General features: G+C 41.5%; 1 protein-coding gene and 1 non-coding gene across 3 annotated transcripts; both read left to right on the plus strand.

The window, feature by feature from the left end:
• The first annotated feature begins 7,610 nt into the window (after positions 1-7,610).
• Positions 7,611-15,753, plus strand: cdc7 (cell division cycle 7 homolog (S. cerevisiae)). 2 transcript variants are annotated; one of them, XM_055882833.1, is made up of 11 exons: positions 7,611-7,778; positions 9,193-9,296; positions 9,398-9,484; positions 9,617-9,752; positions 10,179-10,272; positions 10,370-10,512; positions 10,783-10,846; positions 11,364-11,480; positions 11,780-12,053; positions 12,218-12,367; positions 15,218-15,753. In XM_055882833.1, the coding sequence occupies exons 2-11, from the start codon at positions 9,206-9,208 to the stop codon at positions 15,580-15,582; spliced, it is 1,521 nt and encodes a 506-aa protein (XP_055738808.1). In that variant the 5' UTR covers positions 7,611-7,778; positions 9,193-9,205; the 3' UTR covers positions 15,583-15,753. The 2 variants fall into 2 exon arrangements, with proteins under 2 accessions (XP_055738808.1, XP_055738806.1); XM_055882831.1 differs by having other exon boundaries at positions 7,612-7,778; positions 10,783-11,077.
• Positions 14,679-14,755, plus strand: trnat-ugu (transfer RNA threonine (anticodon UGU)). Its single transcript has one exon. It is a non-coding gene; the product is annotated as a tRNA-Thr (tRNA).
• Positions 15,754-15,757: the final 4 nt, after the last annotated feature.

The following is a 15,757-nucleotide window of genomic DNA, read 5'->3' on the forward strand; positions in this document are numbered from 1 at the left end:
AGCAGGACCGCTACCTCCGCCTTTGAACAGGAGGAGCACTACCAGAGCCCTGCAAAATGACCTCCAGCAGGCCACAAATGTGTGCTTCTTGACACAATGCCCACTTAACCCAGAAGCCAGCCGTACCAATGTGTAGGAGGAAACACCGTACACCTGGCGACTGTGTCAGCTTTCACTGCGCCCGGCCTGCCACAGGAGTCGCTAGTGCGTGATGGGACAAGGCCATGCCTGCCGGCCAAACCCTCCCCTAACCCAGAAGACGCACCGCCTGGACTCGAACCTAGAATCTCTAGTGGCACAGCTAGCATTGCGAAGCAGTGCCTTAGACCACGGCGCCACTCGGGAGGCCCAGCAAATATATGTTTATATCCGATTTTTTTTATTTATTCATCAAACCTGTAATTGACCCACACAATGTTGTTTTGTCACTGTCATAGGTTATTCAGCTATTCATGTACCCTATGTGTTAAGATATGAAACTCTACTTACCTTTTGTATCTATCCTGTGTGCTCGTGTTGCAGTTTTACACTTCTGAATTAAATCAACTAAAGATACTGTGTCTCCAGGCGGAAACATGGAAGACTTAATGATTAAGACGACTGTGTAGCTATAAAAAAAAAAACGCTTAAAGGGAGTAAAGCTTTAGTGAGGACAGCACAAATGGCGTCTTTTTGTAGGCACTAACTCTGGCATGGTTCGTTGGAAAAAGACTATGGGAAAATGAATGTTTTTTGGGGGATAAACTCCAACATAAGGTCTGTGGTAAACACAGGTTTAGGAGATAACCTTCATCAGCTATCATCACTTTTTGTGAAGCATGTATGTAATCAAAAAAAGCACAAAGGCTTCATAATTCATAAAGCTAACTCATTTCTGGGTTTTAGAACTACAAGCTGGCGAGCTCGTCAGCTTGTAGTCCTAAAAAACGGAAATGATTTACCTTTGTTTTTTTTATTAACAACAAATCAATACAGGACGTATATGTGGGAACAAGTATATATGAATAATATACAATGGACAATTGAGCTTCAATTTCTTTTTGTAAGGTAAGAAAATTTGTTTTTTTGTTTGTAAATTTACATTTGTGAATATGAAATTTGGCCAAAAAATTTATCAAATTAATTATATAAAAATGTTTCAGCTTATTTCTATCGTAGGTAAAGAATCCAAGCAGTACATCTCTCCACAATAGTGTAAGTGTGTTCATAAATGTGTTCAAATATAAATCTACTGATGTCTTGCCACAGTTTTATTACAAGAATACAATGCCAAAAAAGATGCAACACTGTTTCTGGGTGGTCATTACAAAATGAGCAATTTGAGTTGATGTTTTCCTTAAACTTCTTCATATAGTGGTTGGCAGGATAATTTTTATGAATCATTTTAAAGGAAACTTCCTTCATTTTGTTAACAAGTAGGTATGTGTGTGGCAACATCCAAACTTTTTTCTAACAGATATTATCAATAAATCCATTCCAATAAGGCATGACATAAGGTATAGATAGATACAACATCCTGCTGAAACAAGGTTTGTATCGCTCTGTTGTTGAATGGACCAAAAGAGAAACAAATCTTTCCTACTGATGAGTCAACAGGGTCAACGGAAGGTAGGCTCTGAAGGTCAGTTCTTGACACGTTCCTGAATAATAGAGCAACATCTGAGGGAATGGCATCTAAAACAATTGCAAAATCTTTAGGCGTTACAGGGACCTTGTAAAGTGATAAGAATTCCTTATAACTGAGCAAAAGACCCTCTGCGTTTACTAGTTGGCTCACCAATAGGATATTATTTCGGAACCAATATTCTAAAAACAAATAATTATTTTTATAAAACATCCCGATTATTCCATATATAATATCTGTGTGGAGAAAAATTGTGTTTATAAATTAAGGACCATGACAAGAAAACCTGCCGATGAAAAGCAGAAAGTTTCACTGGAACTTTGTCAATATTATAATAGCAAAACAACATGAAGTTAAGGCCACCAAAAGTAGAGAAGACATGATGAGGAATAAAATCGTTCTTCTTAGGAATTGTTTTATCCAATTGATCTTAAAAGTATTATTTAAGGTAGTAAAGTCCAGAAAATTCAGCCCACCATTCTCATAAGTGTTCAATACAACAGTTTTCCTAATGTAAGGGGTACGGTTTCTCCACAGAAAGTTGAAAAGCATCTGGTCTATCTCCTTGCTTATTTTACTGTCAAGATATAAAGATAGAGCGCCATATGTTAGTCTAGAGATACCTTCAGCCTTGGTTATTAGGACTCTACCTTTTAAAGATAAGTCCCTCTGTAGCCATTGATTTAGCTTCTTCTGGGGTTTTTTAATAAGAGGGTTAAAATTTAGTAAGCCTCTAGACTTCTGATCCTTTGTAATGGTTATGCCTAAATATGTAAGTTCTTCTTTTACTGGAATACCATAATATGAAGGTGTCACACAATCTTTGACAGCCATGAGTTCACATTTATTAATGTTAAGATATAGACCAGACACTTTGGAAAAGGATTGTATCACATTGCTCGATATGGGAATTTGGTTAGCATCTTTCAGAAAAAGTGTAGTATCGTCAGCCAACTGGTTTATAATAATTTATTTACCAGCTATGGAAATACCTTGTACATGACTATTATTTAAAGAATTTGTAAGAAGTTGGGTAATTAATAAAAACAGTTACGGAGAGACAGGACAACCTTGCCTAATTCCTCTTTAACTCAAATCTAGGTGAGGTGCCATATTTCAATTTGATAGAGCTGTTACCATTTGCATAGAGAGTCTTAATAGCCTTACAGAAAAAATCCCCAAAGCCAAGTCTCTCAAGGGAGTGGAAGAGGAACTGATGCTCTACTGTGTCAAATGCTTTATAAAAATCTAAAAATAATATGAAGCTATCCTCGGTTATTAGGTCTGACTAGTTAAGTATGTCTAATACTAGTCTGATATTGTTAGAAATATGTCTGTTCCTCATAAAGCCAGACTGTGTTTCATCAATGATTGCATCCAGGACTTCTTTAATTATTTTTGCAAGTAGTAAGGCTAATCAATCAATCAATCAAGTTTATTTTATATAGCCCTTCGTACATCAGCTAATATCTCGAAGTGCTGTACAGAGACCCAGCCTAAAACCCCAAACAGCTAGAATGCAGGTGTAGAAGCACGGTGGCTAGGAAAAACTCCCTAGAAAGGCCAAAACCTAGGAAGAAACCTAGAGAGGAACCAGGCTATGAGGGGTGGCCAGTCCTCTTCTGGCTGTGCCGGGTGGAGATTATAACAGAACTATGCCAAGATGTTCAAAAATGTTCATAAGTGACAAGCATGGTCAAATAATAATCATGAATAATATTCAGTTGGCTTTTCATAGCCGATCATTAAGAGTTGAAAAACAACAGGTCTGGGACAGGTGGCGGTTCCATAACCGCAGGCAGAACAGCTGAAACCGGAACAGCAGCAAGGCCAGGCGGACTGGGGACAGCAAGGAGCCACCACGCCCGGCAGTCCCGACGTATGGTCCCAGGGCTCAGGTCCTCCGAGAGAAAGAAAGAGAGAAGGAGAAAATTAGAGAGAGCCAAGATTTTCAAAATGTTCATAAATGACAAGCATGGTCAAATAATAATCAGGAATAAATCTGTTGGCTTTTCATAGCCGATCATTAAGAGTTGAAAACAGCAGGTCTGGGACAGGTAGGGGTTCCGTAACCGCAGGCAGAACCGTTGAAACTGGAATAGCAGCAAGGCCAGGCGGACTGGGGGCAGCAGGGAGTCGTCATGCCCGGTAGTCCTGACGTATGGTCCTAGGGCTCAGGTTCTCAGAGAGAGAAAGAAAGAGAGAACGAGAGAATTAGAGAAAGCATACTTAAATTCACACAGGACACTGGATAAGACAGGAGAAGTACTCCAGGTATAACCAACTGACCCTAGCCCCCCGACACAAACTACTGCAGCATAAATACTGGAGGCTGAGACAGGAGCGGTCAGGAGACACTGTGGCCCCATCCGAAGATACCCCCGGACAGGGCCAAATAGGAAGGGTATAACCCCACCCACTTTGCCAAAGCACAGCCCCCGCACCACTGGAGGGATATCTTCAACCACCAACTTATAATCCTGAGACAAGGCCGAGTATAGCCAACAAAGATCTCCACCACAGCACAAACCAAGGGGGGGAGCCAACCCAGACAGGAAGATCACGTCAGTAACTCAACCCACTCAAGTGACGCACCCCTCCCAGGGATGGCATGAAAGAGCACCAGCAAGCCAGTGACTCAGCCCCTGTAACAGGGTTAGAGGCAGAGAATCCCAGTGGAGAGAGGGGAACCGGCCAGGCAGAGACAGCAAGGGCGGTTCGTTGCTCCAGAGCCTTTCCGTTCACCTTCACACTCCTGGGCCAGACTACACTCAATCATATGACCTACTGAAGAGATAAGTCTTCAGTAAAGACTTAAAGGTTGAGACCGAGTCTGCGTCTCTCACATGGGTAGGCAGACTGTTCCATAAAAATGGAGATCTATAGGAGAAAGCCCTGCCTCCCGCTGTTTGCTTAGAAATTCTAAGGACAATTAGGAGGCCTGCGTCTTGTGACCGTAGCGTACGTATTGGTATGTACGGCAGGACCAACTCGGAAAGATAGGTAGGAGCAAGCCCATGTAACATTTTATAGGTTAACAGTAAAACCTTGAAATCAGCCCTTGCCTTAACAGGAAGCCAGTGTAGGGAAGCTAGCACTGGAGTAATATGATCAAATTTCTTGGTTCTAGTCAGGATTCTAGCAGCCGTATTTAGCACTAACTGAAGTTTATTTAGTGCTTTATCCGGGTAGCCGGAAAGTAGAGCATTGCAGTAGTCTAACCTAGAAGTAACAAATGCATGGATTAATTTTTCTGCATCATTTTTGGACAGAACATTTCTGATTTTTGCAATGTTACGTAGATGGAAAAAAGCTGTCCTTGAAACAGTCTTGATATGTTCGTCAAAAGAGAGATCAGGGTCAAGAGTAACGCCGAGGTCCTTCACAGTTTTATTTGAGACGACTTTACAACCATCAAGATGAATTGTCAGATTTAACAGAAGATCTCTTTGTTTCTTGGGACCGAGAACAAGCAACTCTGTTTTGTTCGAGTTTAAAAGTAGAAAGTTTTCAGCCATCCACTTCCTTATGTCTGAAACACAGGCTTCTAGCGAGGGCAATTTTGGGGCTTCACCATGTTTCATTGAAATGTACAGCTGTGTGTCATCCGCATAGCAGTGAAAGTTAACATTTTGTTTTTGAATAACATCCCCAAGAGGTAAAATATATAGTGAAAACAATAGTGGTCCTAAAACGGAACCTTGAGGAACACCGAAATGCACAGTTGATTTGTCAGAGGACAGGAAGCAGCTCTTTCAGCAGTTTAGTAGGAATAGGATCCAGTATGCAGCTTGAAGGTTTAGAGGCCATGATCATTTTCATCATTGTGTCAAGAGATATAGTACTAAAACACTTAAGTGTCTCTCCCGATCCCAGGCCTTGGCAGAGCTGTGTAGATCCAGGACAGCTAAGCCCTGGAGAAATACGCAGATTCAAAGAGGAGTCCGTAATTTGCTTTCTAATGGTCATGATCTTTTCCTCAAAGAAGTTCATGAATTTATTACTGCTGAAGTGAAAGCCATCCTCTCTTGGGGAATGCTGCTTTTTAGTTAGCTTTGCAACAGTATCAAAATGAAATTTTGGATTGTTCTTATTTTCCTCGATTAAGTTGGAAAAGTAGGATGATCGAGCAGCAGTGAGGGCTCTTTGGTACTGCACGGTACTGTCTTTCCAAGCTAGTCGGAAGACTTCCAGTTTGGTGTGGCGCCATTTCCGTTCGAATTTCCTGGAAGCTTGCTTCAAAGCTCGGGTATTTTCTGTATACCAGGGAGCTAGTTTCTTATGACAAATGTTTTTCGTTTTTAGGGGTGCAACTGCATCTAGGGTATTGCGCAAGGTTACATTGAGTTCCTCAGTTAAGTGGTTAACTGATTTTTGTCCTCCGATGCCCTTGGGTAGGCAGAAGGAGTCTGGAAGGGTATCAAGGAATTTTTGTGTTGTCTGAGAATTTATAGCACGACTTTTGATGCTCCTTGGTTGGGGTCTGAGCAGATTATTTGTTGCGATTGCAAACGTAATAAAATGGTGGTCCGATAGTCCAGGATTATGTGGGAAAACATTAAGATCTACAACATTTATTCCATGGGACAAAACTAGGTCCAGAGTATGACTGTGGCAGTGAGTAGGTCCAGAGACATGTTGGACAAAACCCACTGAGTCGATGATGGCTCCGAAAGACTTTTGGAGTGGGTCTGTGGAATTCTCCATATGAATATTAAAATCACCAAAAATTTGAATATGATCTGCTATGACTACAAGGTCTGATAGGAATTCAGGGAACTCAGAGAGGAACGCTGTATATGGCCCAGGAGGCCTGTAAACAGTAGCTATAAAAAGTGATTGAGTAGGCTGCATAGATTTCATGACTAGAAGCTCAAAAGACGAAAACGTCATTTTTTTTTTTGTAAATTGAAATTTGCTATCATAAATGTTAGCAACACCTCCGCCTTTGCGGGATGCACGGGGGATATGGTCACTAGGTCACTAATATCTTATAGTCATTATTAAGAAGACAAATTGGACGCCAGTTATCGATTAGCAGCACTTCTTTTTTAGGTTTAGGTATCAGCGTTATTAACCCCTGACTCATTGTAGGAGGGAGAACATTGTTTTTAATATTCTCTAAAAAAGACTTCAAATAGGAAGGGAGCTACTTGTTCAGAAAATAATCTGTAAAATTCTGATGTAATTCCATCAACACCTGGTGATTTATTGTTCTTTAGATGTTTAATAGACTCTATAATCTCCTCAACTTTGATGGGTTCATCACGCTGCTTAGATTCTATATCACTGATAGAGTGAACATTATTCAGTGAGTCAAAAAACATATCTGTGGATTCCTGACAGTACGTAGAGCTATACAATATTCTGGTATGTTCAGTGTTCCCGGGCGCCGAAGACGTGGATTTCGATTAAATCAGCCCCCTGTACCTCTCTGATTGATTGTTGGGTTAAATGCGGAAGACACATTTCAATTGAAGGCATTCAGTTGTACAACTGACTAGGTATCCCCATTTTCTTTCAACCATTTCTATGGGCAAAATTAATGGGGAAAGAATAGGGTTTTGAAATAAATGACGAAAATAAGGTCTGAGGTTAACACAGGTTTATGAGATCTAATACGTTTTGTTCTATAGAACAGTCAGTTAGCATGACCTTTATGTATTATGAAGCCTTTATGTGCGTTTGTTTTATTTATTACATAATTCACAAAAAGTGACGTTAGCTGATTGCGATTATATCATAGAACAAAAAGTATGAGATCTCCTAAGCCTGTGTTTACCACAGACCTTATTTTCGGCGTTTATCAAAACACTTTACAAGAACTCCATACATTTCCATAGGCTTTGTTCAAAGAACCATAGCGCAGTTAGTGCATACAAAAAAAGGACGCCATTACTAGAAAAATATATAAAACCTGAAAAACGTGTGTGCTTACCACGTCAAACGTCATTTGACGTACATTTTTAGCGCGGAGTTTGTTGTTTGCGGAAAAGGAGAGGGGAGAGCACTTCTGGATTTCCTTGTCTTTTATAAAGTTCTGCTTTGTAATATTCCAGGATATCTTTTTTATTTATTTTTTTATTTCATTTGTCTCAGAGAGTATTCAATTAGTCTCATCGGCTATCCTTTACAAGTGATTTGTACGATAAAGGTAAATTAAAGTTTTGTAACGTCAATTCGATTTGCAAAGAACTTTGCTGGCTAGCTCAGCTCCTTAGCCTAGGTTGACGATGGGATATATTTTGAACCTAGACGTCAACTAAGTTAGCTAATCAGCAAGTAGCTTGGTAGTTCAAATTTGTCTTATAATATATACTGAACAAAAATTTAAACGCAACAATTTCAAAGATTTTTCTGATTTACAGTTCATGAGGAAATTGGTCAATTGAAATAAATTAATTTGGCCCTAATCTATGGATTTCACATGACTGGGCAGTGGCACGTACATGGTAGGGCCAGGGAGGGCATCGGCCCACTCATTTGGGAGCCAGTTTTTCAGCCAACCAGTTTTTCCTAAAAAAAAAGTCTTTATTACAGGCTGAAATACACCCCAGCACCCGCCTTCCCCCTCTGACGAACCTGCAGGTGAAGGGCCTTGGCTGGCGTAGTTATACATGGTCTGCGGTAGTGAGGCCAGTTGGACATACTGCCAAATTCTCTAAAATAACATTGGAGCCAGCTTATGGTAGAGAAATTATCCAAAAATTCTCACGAAACAGCTCTGGTGGACATTCCTGCAGTCAGCATGCCAATTGCACGCTCTCTCAACTTGAGACATTTGTGGCATTGTGTTGCGTGACAGAATTGCACATTTTAGTGGCCTTTTATTGTCCACAGCACAAGGTGCTCCTGTGCAATGATCATGCTGTTTAATCAGCTTCTTGATTAGCCACACCCGTCAGGTGGATGGATTATCTTGACAAAGGATGAAATGCTCACTAAGGGATGTAAACAAATTTGTGCAAAACATTTGCGAGAAATAAGCTTTTTGTGCGTATGGAAAAGTTCTGGGATCTTTTATTTTAGCTCATGAAACATGGGACCAGAACTTTACATGTCGCGTTTATATTTTTGTTCAGTGTACATTCTCCAAACTAGAAGCTAGCTAGTTGAGCTTGTAGCTAGTTGTTCTGTGTTGTTTGAATAGTATACAATTGAGTAATATCAGCATAAAGTACCTTTTATTTGTATCTGCTTGTTTCCTTATTAAAAACCTTGTTTCAACATAGTTAGCTTGTCAAACCAGAGTTAGCAGATTGCTAAAAGTCAGCTAACTTGCCAGCTATCCCATGCACAGTAACTTGGTTAGCTGACAGTTGCTCTGCAGAATAATCCGTGTGTACTTGGTCATTGTGCCTCTAGTCAACCCGCATCTTGACAGTCACAAACAGAACACAGGAAGATGTGTATTACAGAAACTCGACATATGCTAAACATTATGTTGATCACTCTAAACTAAATATTAACTTTAGTCAACTTAAATTTCCCAATTACATGTTATAATTTCATCACATTCATCATGTGTCAGAATTTTTACTGGTTTAAATGCTCATCTGTATTTCTAGATCCTCAGAAAAAATGGAAGGCATTCCCTCTGTCTGCGATGACGGCAACAGCAGAGAAAGTCAAGTCAAAGCCGACAAGCACTTTGGAAGGAGAAAACTATCAAGTGAGTTTGATCGTGCAACAAGAAGTAGGGGCATTGTTTCGGTGATATTGTCTTTACCAATTATGTTATGCCTTCTGTATGGTAACTCTATTTTTCTCCAGTGGATGTGGAGAATGACATTGAGTACCTCTACGAAGCTGTTCCTCAGCTCTCCACAGTTTTCCACATTTTAGACAAAATTGGTGAAGGTATGTAGTAGTACTCTGTATGTCTTCATATGCAGACAACTGTAGGTTAGCCACAGTTTGGCAATTAACAATTAAAGGTTTATCCTATATCTGTTGTTGATGGAAAAACAACAAATACTTTGTTTTATGTAGGTACTTTCAGTTCAGTGTACCTGGGTGAGGCTCTGATGGCCAATGGGACGAAAGAGAAGTTTGCCCTGAAGCACCTCATCCCCACCAGTCACCCTGTGAGGATCGCTGCAGAGCTCCAGTGCCTCACTGTGGCTGGGTAAGTCTCACACTTTACATGCTCTGAGTGTAGGAACAATATTACCACAAGCACTAATATTTTCATTGACTAATCCACTTGTAGGGGAACATTCTCTCAACAGATGCATGAATAGGATTGCACTGCATTAGTTTACAGTTTAGAACAGGAGTCTCCAACAAGTCGATTGCACAGATTTTATAGGTCCCCCCTTAGTTGTTTATTAACCATTATTTTACCAGGTATATTGGCAGTAAAAACAGTGCACTACTTTCTCTTATACACTAATGTTCCTGGGGGAGAGGAGAAGAATGTGACTATTTGAAAGCTAGAAAAAGGAGCTTGCGACATGTTTGAGTTTTTAAAAGTATCTCTCATGCTAGAAAAAGTTGGAGACCCCAGGTTTAGACAACACAATGTGCTCAATGTTTTTCTTCCCTCTTTAAGTGGAAAAGAAAACGTCATGGGCGTGACCTACTGCTTCAGAAAGGATGATCACTGTGTGATTGTTATGCCTTATATGGAGCATCAAACCTTTGTGGTGAGTCAATACTGTGTAGTTGGTTACCTGGTTTGTGTGTTTATACCTTGTTTGTGGCATAACACTAGCAAAGTGACGGAAATCTTTCTCCTATCAGGATATCATTGGCCTGCTGAGTTTCGAGGAGGTGCGTCAGTATATCTACCACCTGCTGAAAGCCCTCCGACACATCCACCAGTTTGGCATCATCCACCGTGACATTAAGCCCACCAACTTCCTTTACAACCGCCAGGAGAAGATGTGAGTTCGGGAATACCTCTATCACTGGAGCTAACCTTCAGCTCTATATGACACTCTGGAATACTTGACTCAGTTAGTCAGGTCCAGAGATCCTGTCTTCTGGTCTGACGTCCACATTTTGGACTGAGATCATTAATCTCCTGTCTTGAATGGTCTCTATTCCAAAATTCAAGCATTTATAAACCCCTTAAATGTTTGCTACCTGCAACTCCCCCACATTTTGTTGGGGTGCGTATTCCTAGCATATATTGTTTTCATGGTGGTTTGCAGGTTTGCCCTGGTGGACTTTGGGCTGGCACAGGGCACGACCGACACCCAGATCGAGCTGTTGAAGGTGGTGAAGCAGAAGACCCAAAAGAGTGGGGGCTCCACGGGGAAACCGGAGACATCACAGGGGAAACGGGCACCAACCTCCCTAGCCCCACCTCTACAATCACTTTCACACCCCAGGACCTTAGCGCCTCACTCTTCCTCCTCTACCTCTTCTTCCACTTCCTCAAAACCACCAGATAAGAGGGTCTCGATCTCCACATTCACCTCCACCACCCGCTCTAAACACACCAAGGTTGTCTTCACTGGATCTATCTCTTGCACTTCATTTGGTTACAGTGGTGTTATGGTATTTGTCTATAGGCTTAGTTTTTGCGACAAGGTTAACTCATTGACCTTGTAGTTATTGGACCATACAGTGTTGTGATACTCTGAAGACGTTTTGAGTTGAAAACATACTTCAGGGATGTTGTAATGTATACGGTGGCATGTAGTATATTTGCTGTATGAACTTTGTCTGCGGCGTTCGTTAGTGACATGATGTGACTTAGTTTATTTTTTATTTTTTAAATTTAAACCAGGAGTTCTTAGGTCTGTGTAAAGCACCGCGGGCCGTGTTTGGAGAGAGGAACCTGAATAGCTTTACCCCCGTCCCCACCAAAACCACTGACCCCAAAACCACTGACCCCAAGATGGAGGTAGGAAATGGTTGCCTTCTCTCCTCTTACATTCAATCCATAGCTACTCTGTTGTCCAGTGTGTATTGAACACATTTGATTGACAGACATATTGCCGCACAAGTTTGGTATACTTTTCAGTTCTCTCTTAGCTAGCAGTAACTCTGTTTTAGTCTTTTGGAGTTGTCACCAACAAATACATGTTTCTGGATACTCAGTTAGACTGCCCTCCAGCAGTAACAAACCAGACGATGAACTGTAGATTTTTTTTGGAAAGACTTTCTTCCGATCATAACAATCCTTTGTCTATGTTGGGGCAGCTGGTGAAGCCCACCAAAACAGACAACCCTGCCACACGCAAGTTTGTCTCTGCCCACCGGCGCCCAGTACCTGTCAGGACCCCTATCAGCAACCAGAGACCCAACCAGAGGATGACCCCTGCTGCGGTCAACCTGGGCTTCACCTGCAGCTGCTACTCCACCGACAGAGTCTGTAACATCTGTATGTCCAGGAAACAGCAGGTGGCCCCCAGGGCCGGAACCCCTGGCTTCAGAGCACCAGAGGTCCTTACCAAATGTCCCAACCAGGGAACAGGTAAGACTAACAGACACCATCCTCAGCAGTACTACACCTCGCATCTCTACTAATACTCCTCTCCACTGCAATATCGCTCTCTGCATTGTAAATAAGAATGTGTTCTCAATCATATTTCACAGTACATGTCAACTTGTTTATTTTTCACTCCTGTCTTCCTGCAGCCATAGACATTTGGTCAGCTGGTGTGATCCTGCTCTCCCTGCTGAGTGGCAGGTACCCCTTCTTCAAAGCCAGTGACGACCTCATCGCCCTCACACAGATCATGACCATCCGAGGCTCCAGAGAAACCATCCAGGCTGCCAAGACGTTCGGTGTGTATTCGTCTTATCGACCATGTTTGACAGCCATTGTCGGTGGTGACGACATCTTGATGTCACAAGCGATGGTTTAGCATATTTGAACTTGACTTTACCGCTGGAATCTGGCAACGCATGACAGCTCAGTGAGCACAAAGCAGGGCAACATGCCAAATGGCCTATTCCCTATTCCCCATAGCCTAAATGTTTAATACGTATGTGGTAGTTTGTTCACTTGCATTATGTTAATAGTCAATGTTGATTGTAGAAAGAGAGGAGAGCACCAAAACAGCTGAACATGTCACATGGGGTCCAACGTGTTTTCCTCCTCCATCTGATGATCATGGGTCTTTTGCAGTGGACACGCTGTTGTCGTTGTCTGTCTTGTTGTTTTAAAATCTTCCTTTTTTAAATATATTTCTGTTTTTCTCCCCAATTCCCTTTTGATTTGAATGACTTTTTGACCTAGGCATAGCCTATTAATTTTTTGATCAAACATGGAAGGAATCTATAGTCCTAACAGAGTTCCATCTCAGAATAGCCTGAATAAAAACATAGTATAGTAATACTGAGAGGGAGAGAACAAACAATTGCAAGATAGACTAATCGAAGAGGAAGTCCACATTTCGTTTTTGCTTTACTTTACCAAAGTGTTGGCAAAATAAATTGTGCCGTCGGAGAATCCCTCCTTGTAAAACAAACAGCCAATAATATAGGCCTACACTAGGGTACTGTCAATAAAAGTTGCAGTAAATGTTACTTTTACAAGTTAAACTTACAAACTAACATTTTATAATATTGCCAGTGTTTATTCATGTCCTTGAATTGCGCAACGGGCAATCGGGCATAAGCTCCCGCAGCAGCATTTTCAATAAATGGGAACAAAAAATAAATTTAATGATGAATCTGTCAGAATTGTCTCGCAAACTTTATTTTGAATAGCTTACAAATTGTACATATAAAAGTCAACAACAATCAAATAAAACAAATGTATTATTTAGCCTATAATTAAGCAATAAGGCCTGGGGGGGGGGGGGGGTATATGGCCAACATACCACGCTACGGGTTGTTCTTCGGCATGACGCAACGAGGTGCCTTATTGCTATTATAAACTGGTTACCAATGTAATTGGAGCAGTAAAAATACATGTTTTGTCATACCCGTGGTATTCGCTCTAATATACCACGGCTGTTGCCAATTAGCATTCAGGGCTCGACCCATCCAGTTTATAACATTCTTTAACACTTTAATGAACATTGGCTCAGGCTAAGCCTTTTGCCTATCGAACTGTAAAAATCCTAAATATACAATCAGATAACCAATGTATTATTTAACACTTAAATGAATAAACATTGGCTTAGGCTAAAAACAAATAGGAAAAAGGGATATGTAACTGTACAAAATCTAAATGTAGCCTAAACAAAATTAGTACGGAAATATTTTAGCTTGTGTCTTTCAAATAAGATGCAATTGGAAACTCAGCTTAGCAAACTTGTAAATGTTGATGTTTGTAGTCTGTCCATCCTTTGCTCTGATTATCGCATATTCTGCAAGTGACTTCGATCAGGTCTGCTGGCTCACCTTTATAATTCGTCCTGAAACCGAAGAACTGCAGATGTTTCTTTCCCAACCCAGTCAGCCATTGTTTATTTTCTGATTTAGTGCCAGGCAGACTATACTGACCACAACTATTACAAGTGGTTATCTGTACCGGTGTATAGCTAAAGTAACCAAGGTGAAACATAGCAATGTCGGAACGTTGCTAGGGAAATTACCCAAGTTGTACTGTGATTTCGATGCAAAATATCATACATAAACATTTTTACAATGCTGCCATGTGGACAGCCAATAGGGTCTTCCCCGGCAGCAAGGAGACACTGCATCTGAACAGAGAAACAGTGTCAGCTCCTGCTGGATGAAAGAGTGCAGGTAGCCCCAGGGCCAGGAAGCCTCCCATCCATCTAGGAGAAGTGGTCTCAGTTGGATTATTTTTTTTCTTTTTCATGTCCTCCCTGGAGGGGACGAGGGTGTGGTCAACTGTACCACTCTGCCCCCTTTTCTGCAAGGCCACACCCCAGGTGCCCCCAACCAACTCAGACGAGGTCTCTCACATCTCCTTGGACCCTCAACTGCTCTTCAATCTTCGTACAGACCTTTTTGTCTGTCATATCATTTTCTCTCCTTCCTCCATGGTATTTTTGTTGTTGCTCTTCAGACTCTTCTGTGCACTAGGATGCTTGGAGGCCACAGAAAGACATCTTGGTTGTTGCTCCGTTACTTGTTGAAGCAACACTGAGCACCAGATTGAGTCACAAGCCATCACACAGGTCCCGTGTGGCTCAGTTGGTAGAGCATGGCGCTTGTAACGCCAGGGTTGTGGGTTCAATTCCCACGGGGGGACCAGGGTTCAATTCCCATGGGGGGACCAGGATGAATATGTATGAACTTTCCAATTTGTAAGTCGCTCTGGATAAGAGCGTCTGCTAAATGTCTTAAATGTAATGTAAATGTATTTGCAAAGTTGTCACTGACATCACTTCACCTACGTCATAGAAAGAAAGTCCCGTATCTTGATGAATAATGGGCCTACCTAAGACCTGTTACTGATATCAATGTAATTGTTTGGATAATCTAATTTCCTCTTAGTCATGTCACTTAAACAGCAATAAGAGGCTCCAATTAATAATGTATTTTAGTTCATAACTTTATAAAAAGCCATTTACAAAAAAAGCTAAGCTATTTAAAAGGCTTTAATCGAGTCGAATTACAAGAGTAAGGGCAGGGTGCCACTGGTAATATTACAAACCGTAAACCCAGAGTAAAGTACAGCAGTCTGACCATAACATGACCATTATTCAACCACAGGTAAATCAGTGGTGTGCAGCCGCGAGCTCCCCCGGCAGGACCTGAGGACCCTGTGTGAAACCCTCAGAGGAAGGAGACCATCCCCGGACGATGAGGCCACACCACATCCCCACAGAGACACTACCACACGCCACTACCACACCCATGACTCCCCCATCTCCACTCATCCCCCTGGGGAGCCCTCCAGACAGCACCACCCAGAGGAGGACCAGACCCTAGCAGAGCCTGAGGCCCAGGATGAGATGGGATGGGACAGGGTGCCTGACGAGGCCTACGACCTGCTGGATAGACTGCTGGACCTGAATCCAGCCAAACGCATCACAGCTACACAGGCACTGCAGCATCCACTTTTTACTGACCTCTGAGATTACTGTTTTCATTCGTCTTTGCCAAGGACTGTATGAATTTCAAATGTGTAGATGTGCTATTTACTTGAATTGTTCCTTGTTACCATTTAATTTATGATTGACTTGTTAAATATAAAATTGTACTTACATTCTCAGAATAAAATGTATTAAAGCACTCTTGGAAACTGATGAA

Source organism: Salvelinus fontinalis, chromosome 26, assembly GCF_029448725.1.
Source record: "Salvelinus fontinalis isolate EN_2023a chromosome 26, ASM2944872v1, whole genome shotgun sequence".
NCBI classification, from domain to species: domain Eukaryota; kingdom Metazoa; phylum Chordata; class Actinopteri; order Salmoniformes; family Salmonidae; genus Salvelinus; species Salvelinus fontinalis.

Excerpts from the sequence above, each read along its gene's own strand:
- cdc7 (XM_055882831.1), top strand. The coding sequence starts at position 9,206 with ATGGAAGGCATTCCCTCTGTCTGCGATGACGGCAACAGCAGAGAAAGT. Across the intron at positions 10,513-10,782 it reads TACAACCGCCAGGAGAAGAT|GTTTGCCCTGGTGGACTTTG; the intron begins GTGAGTTCGGGA and ends GGTGGTTTGCAG. Across the intron at positions 12,368-15,217 it reads CCAGGCTGCCAAGACGTTCG|GTAAATCAGTGGTGTGCAGC; the intron begins GTGTGTATTCGT and ends ATTCAACCACAG.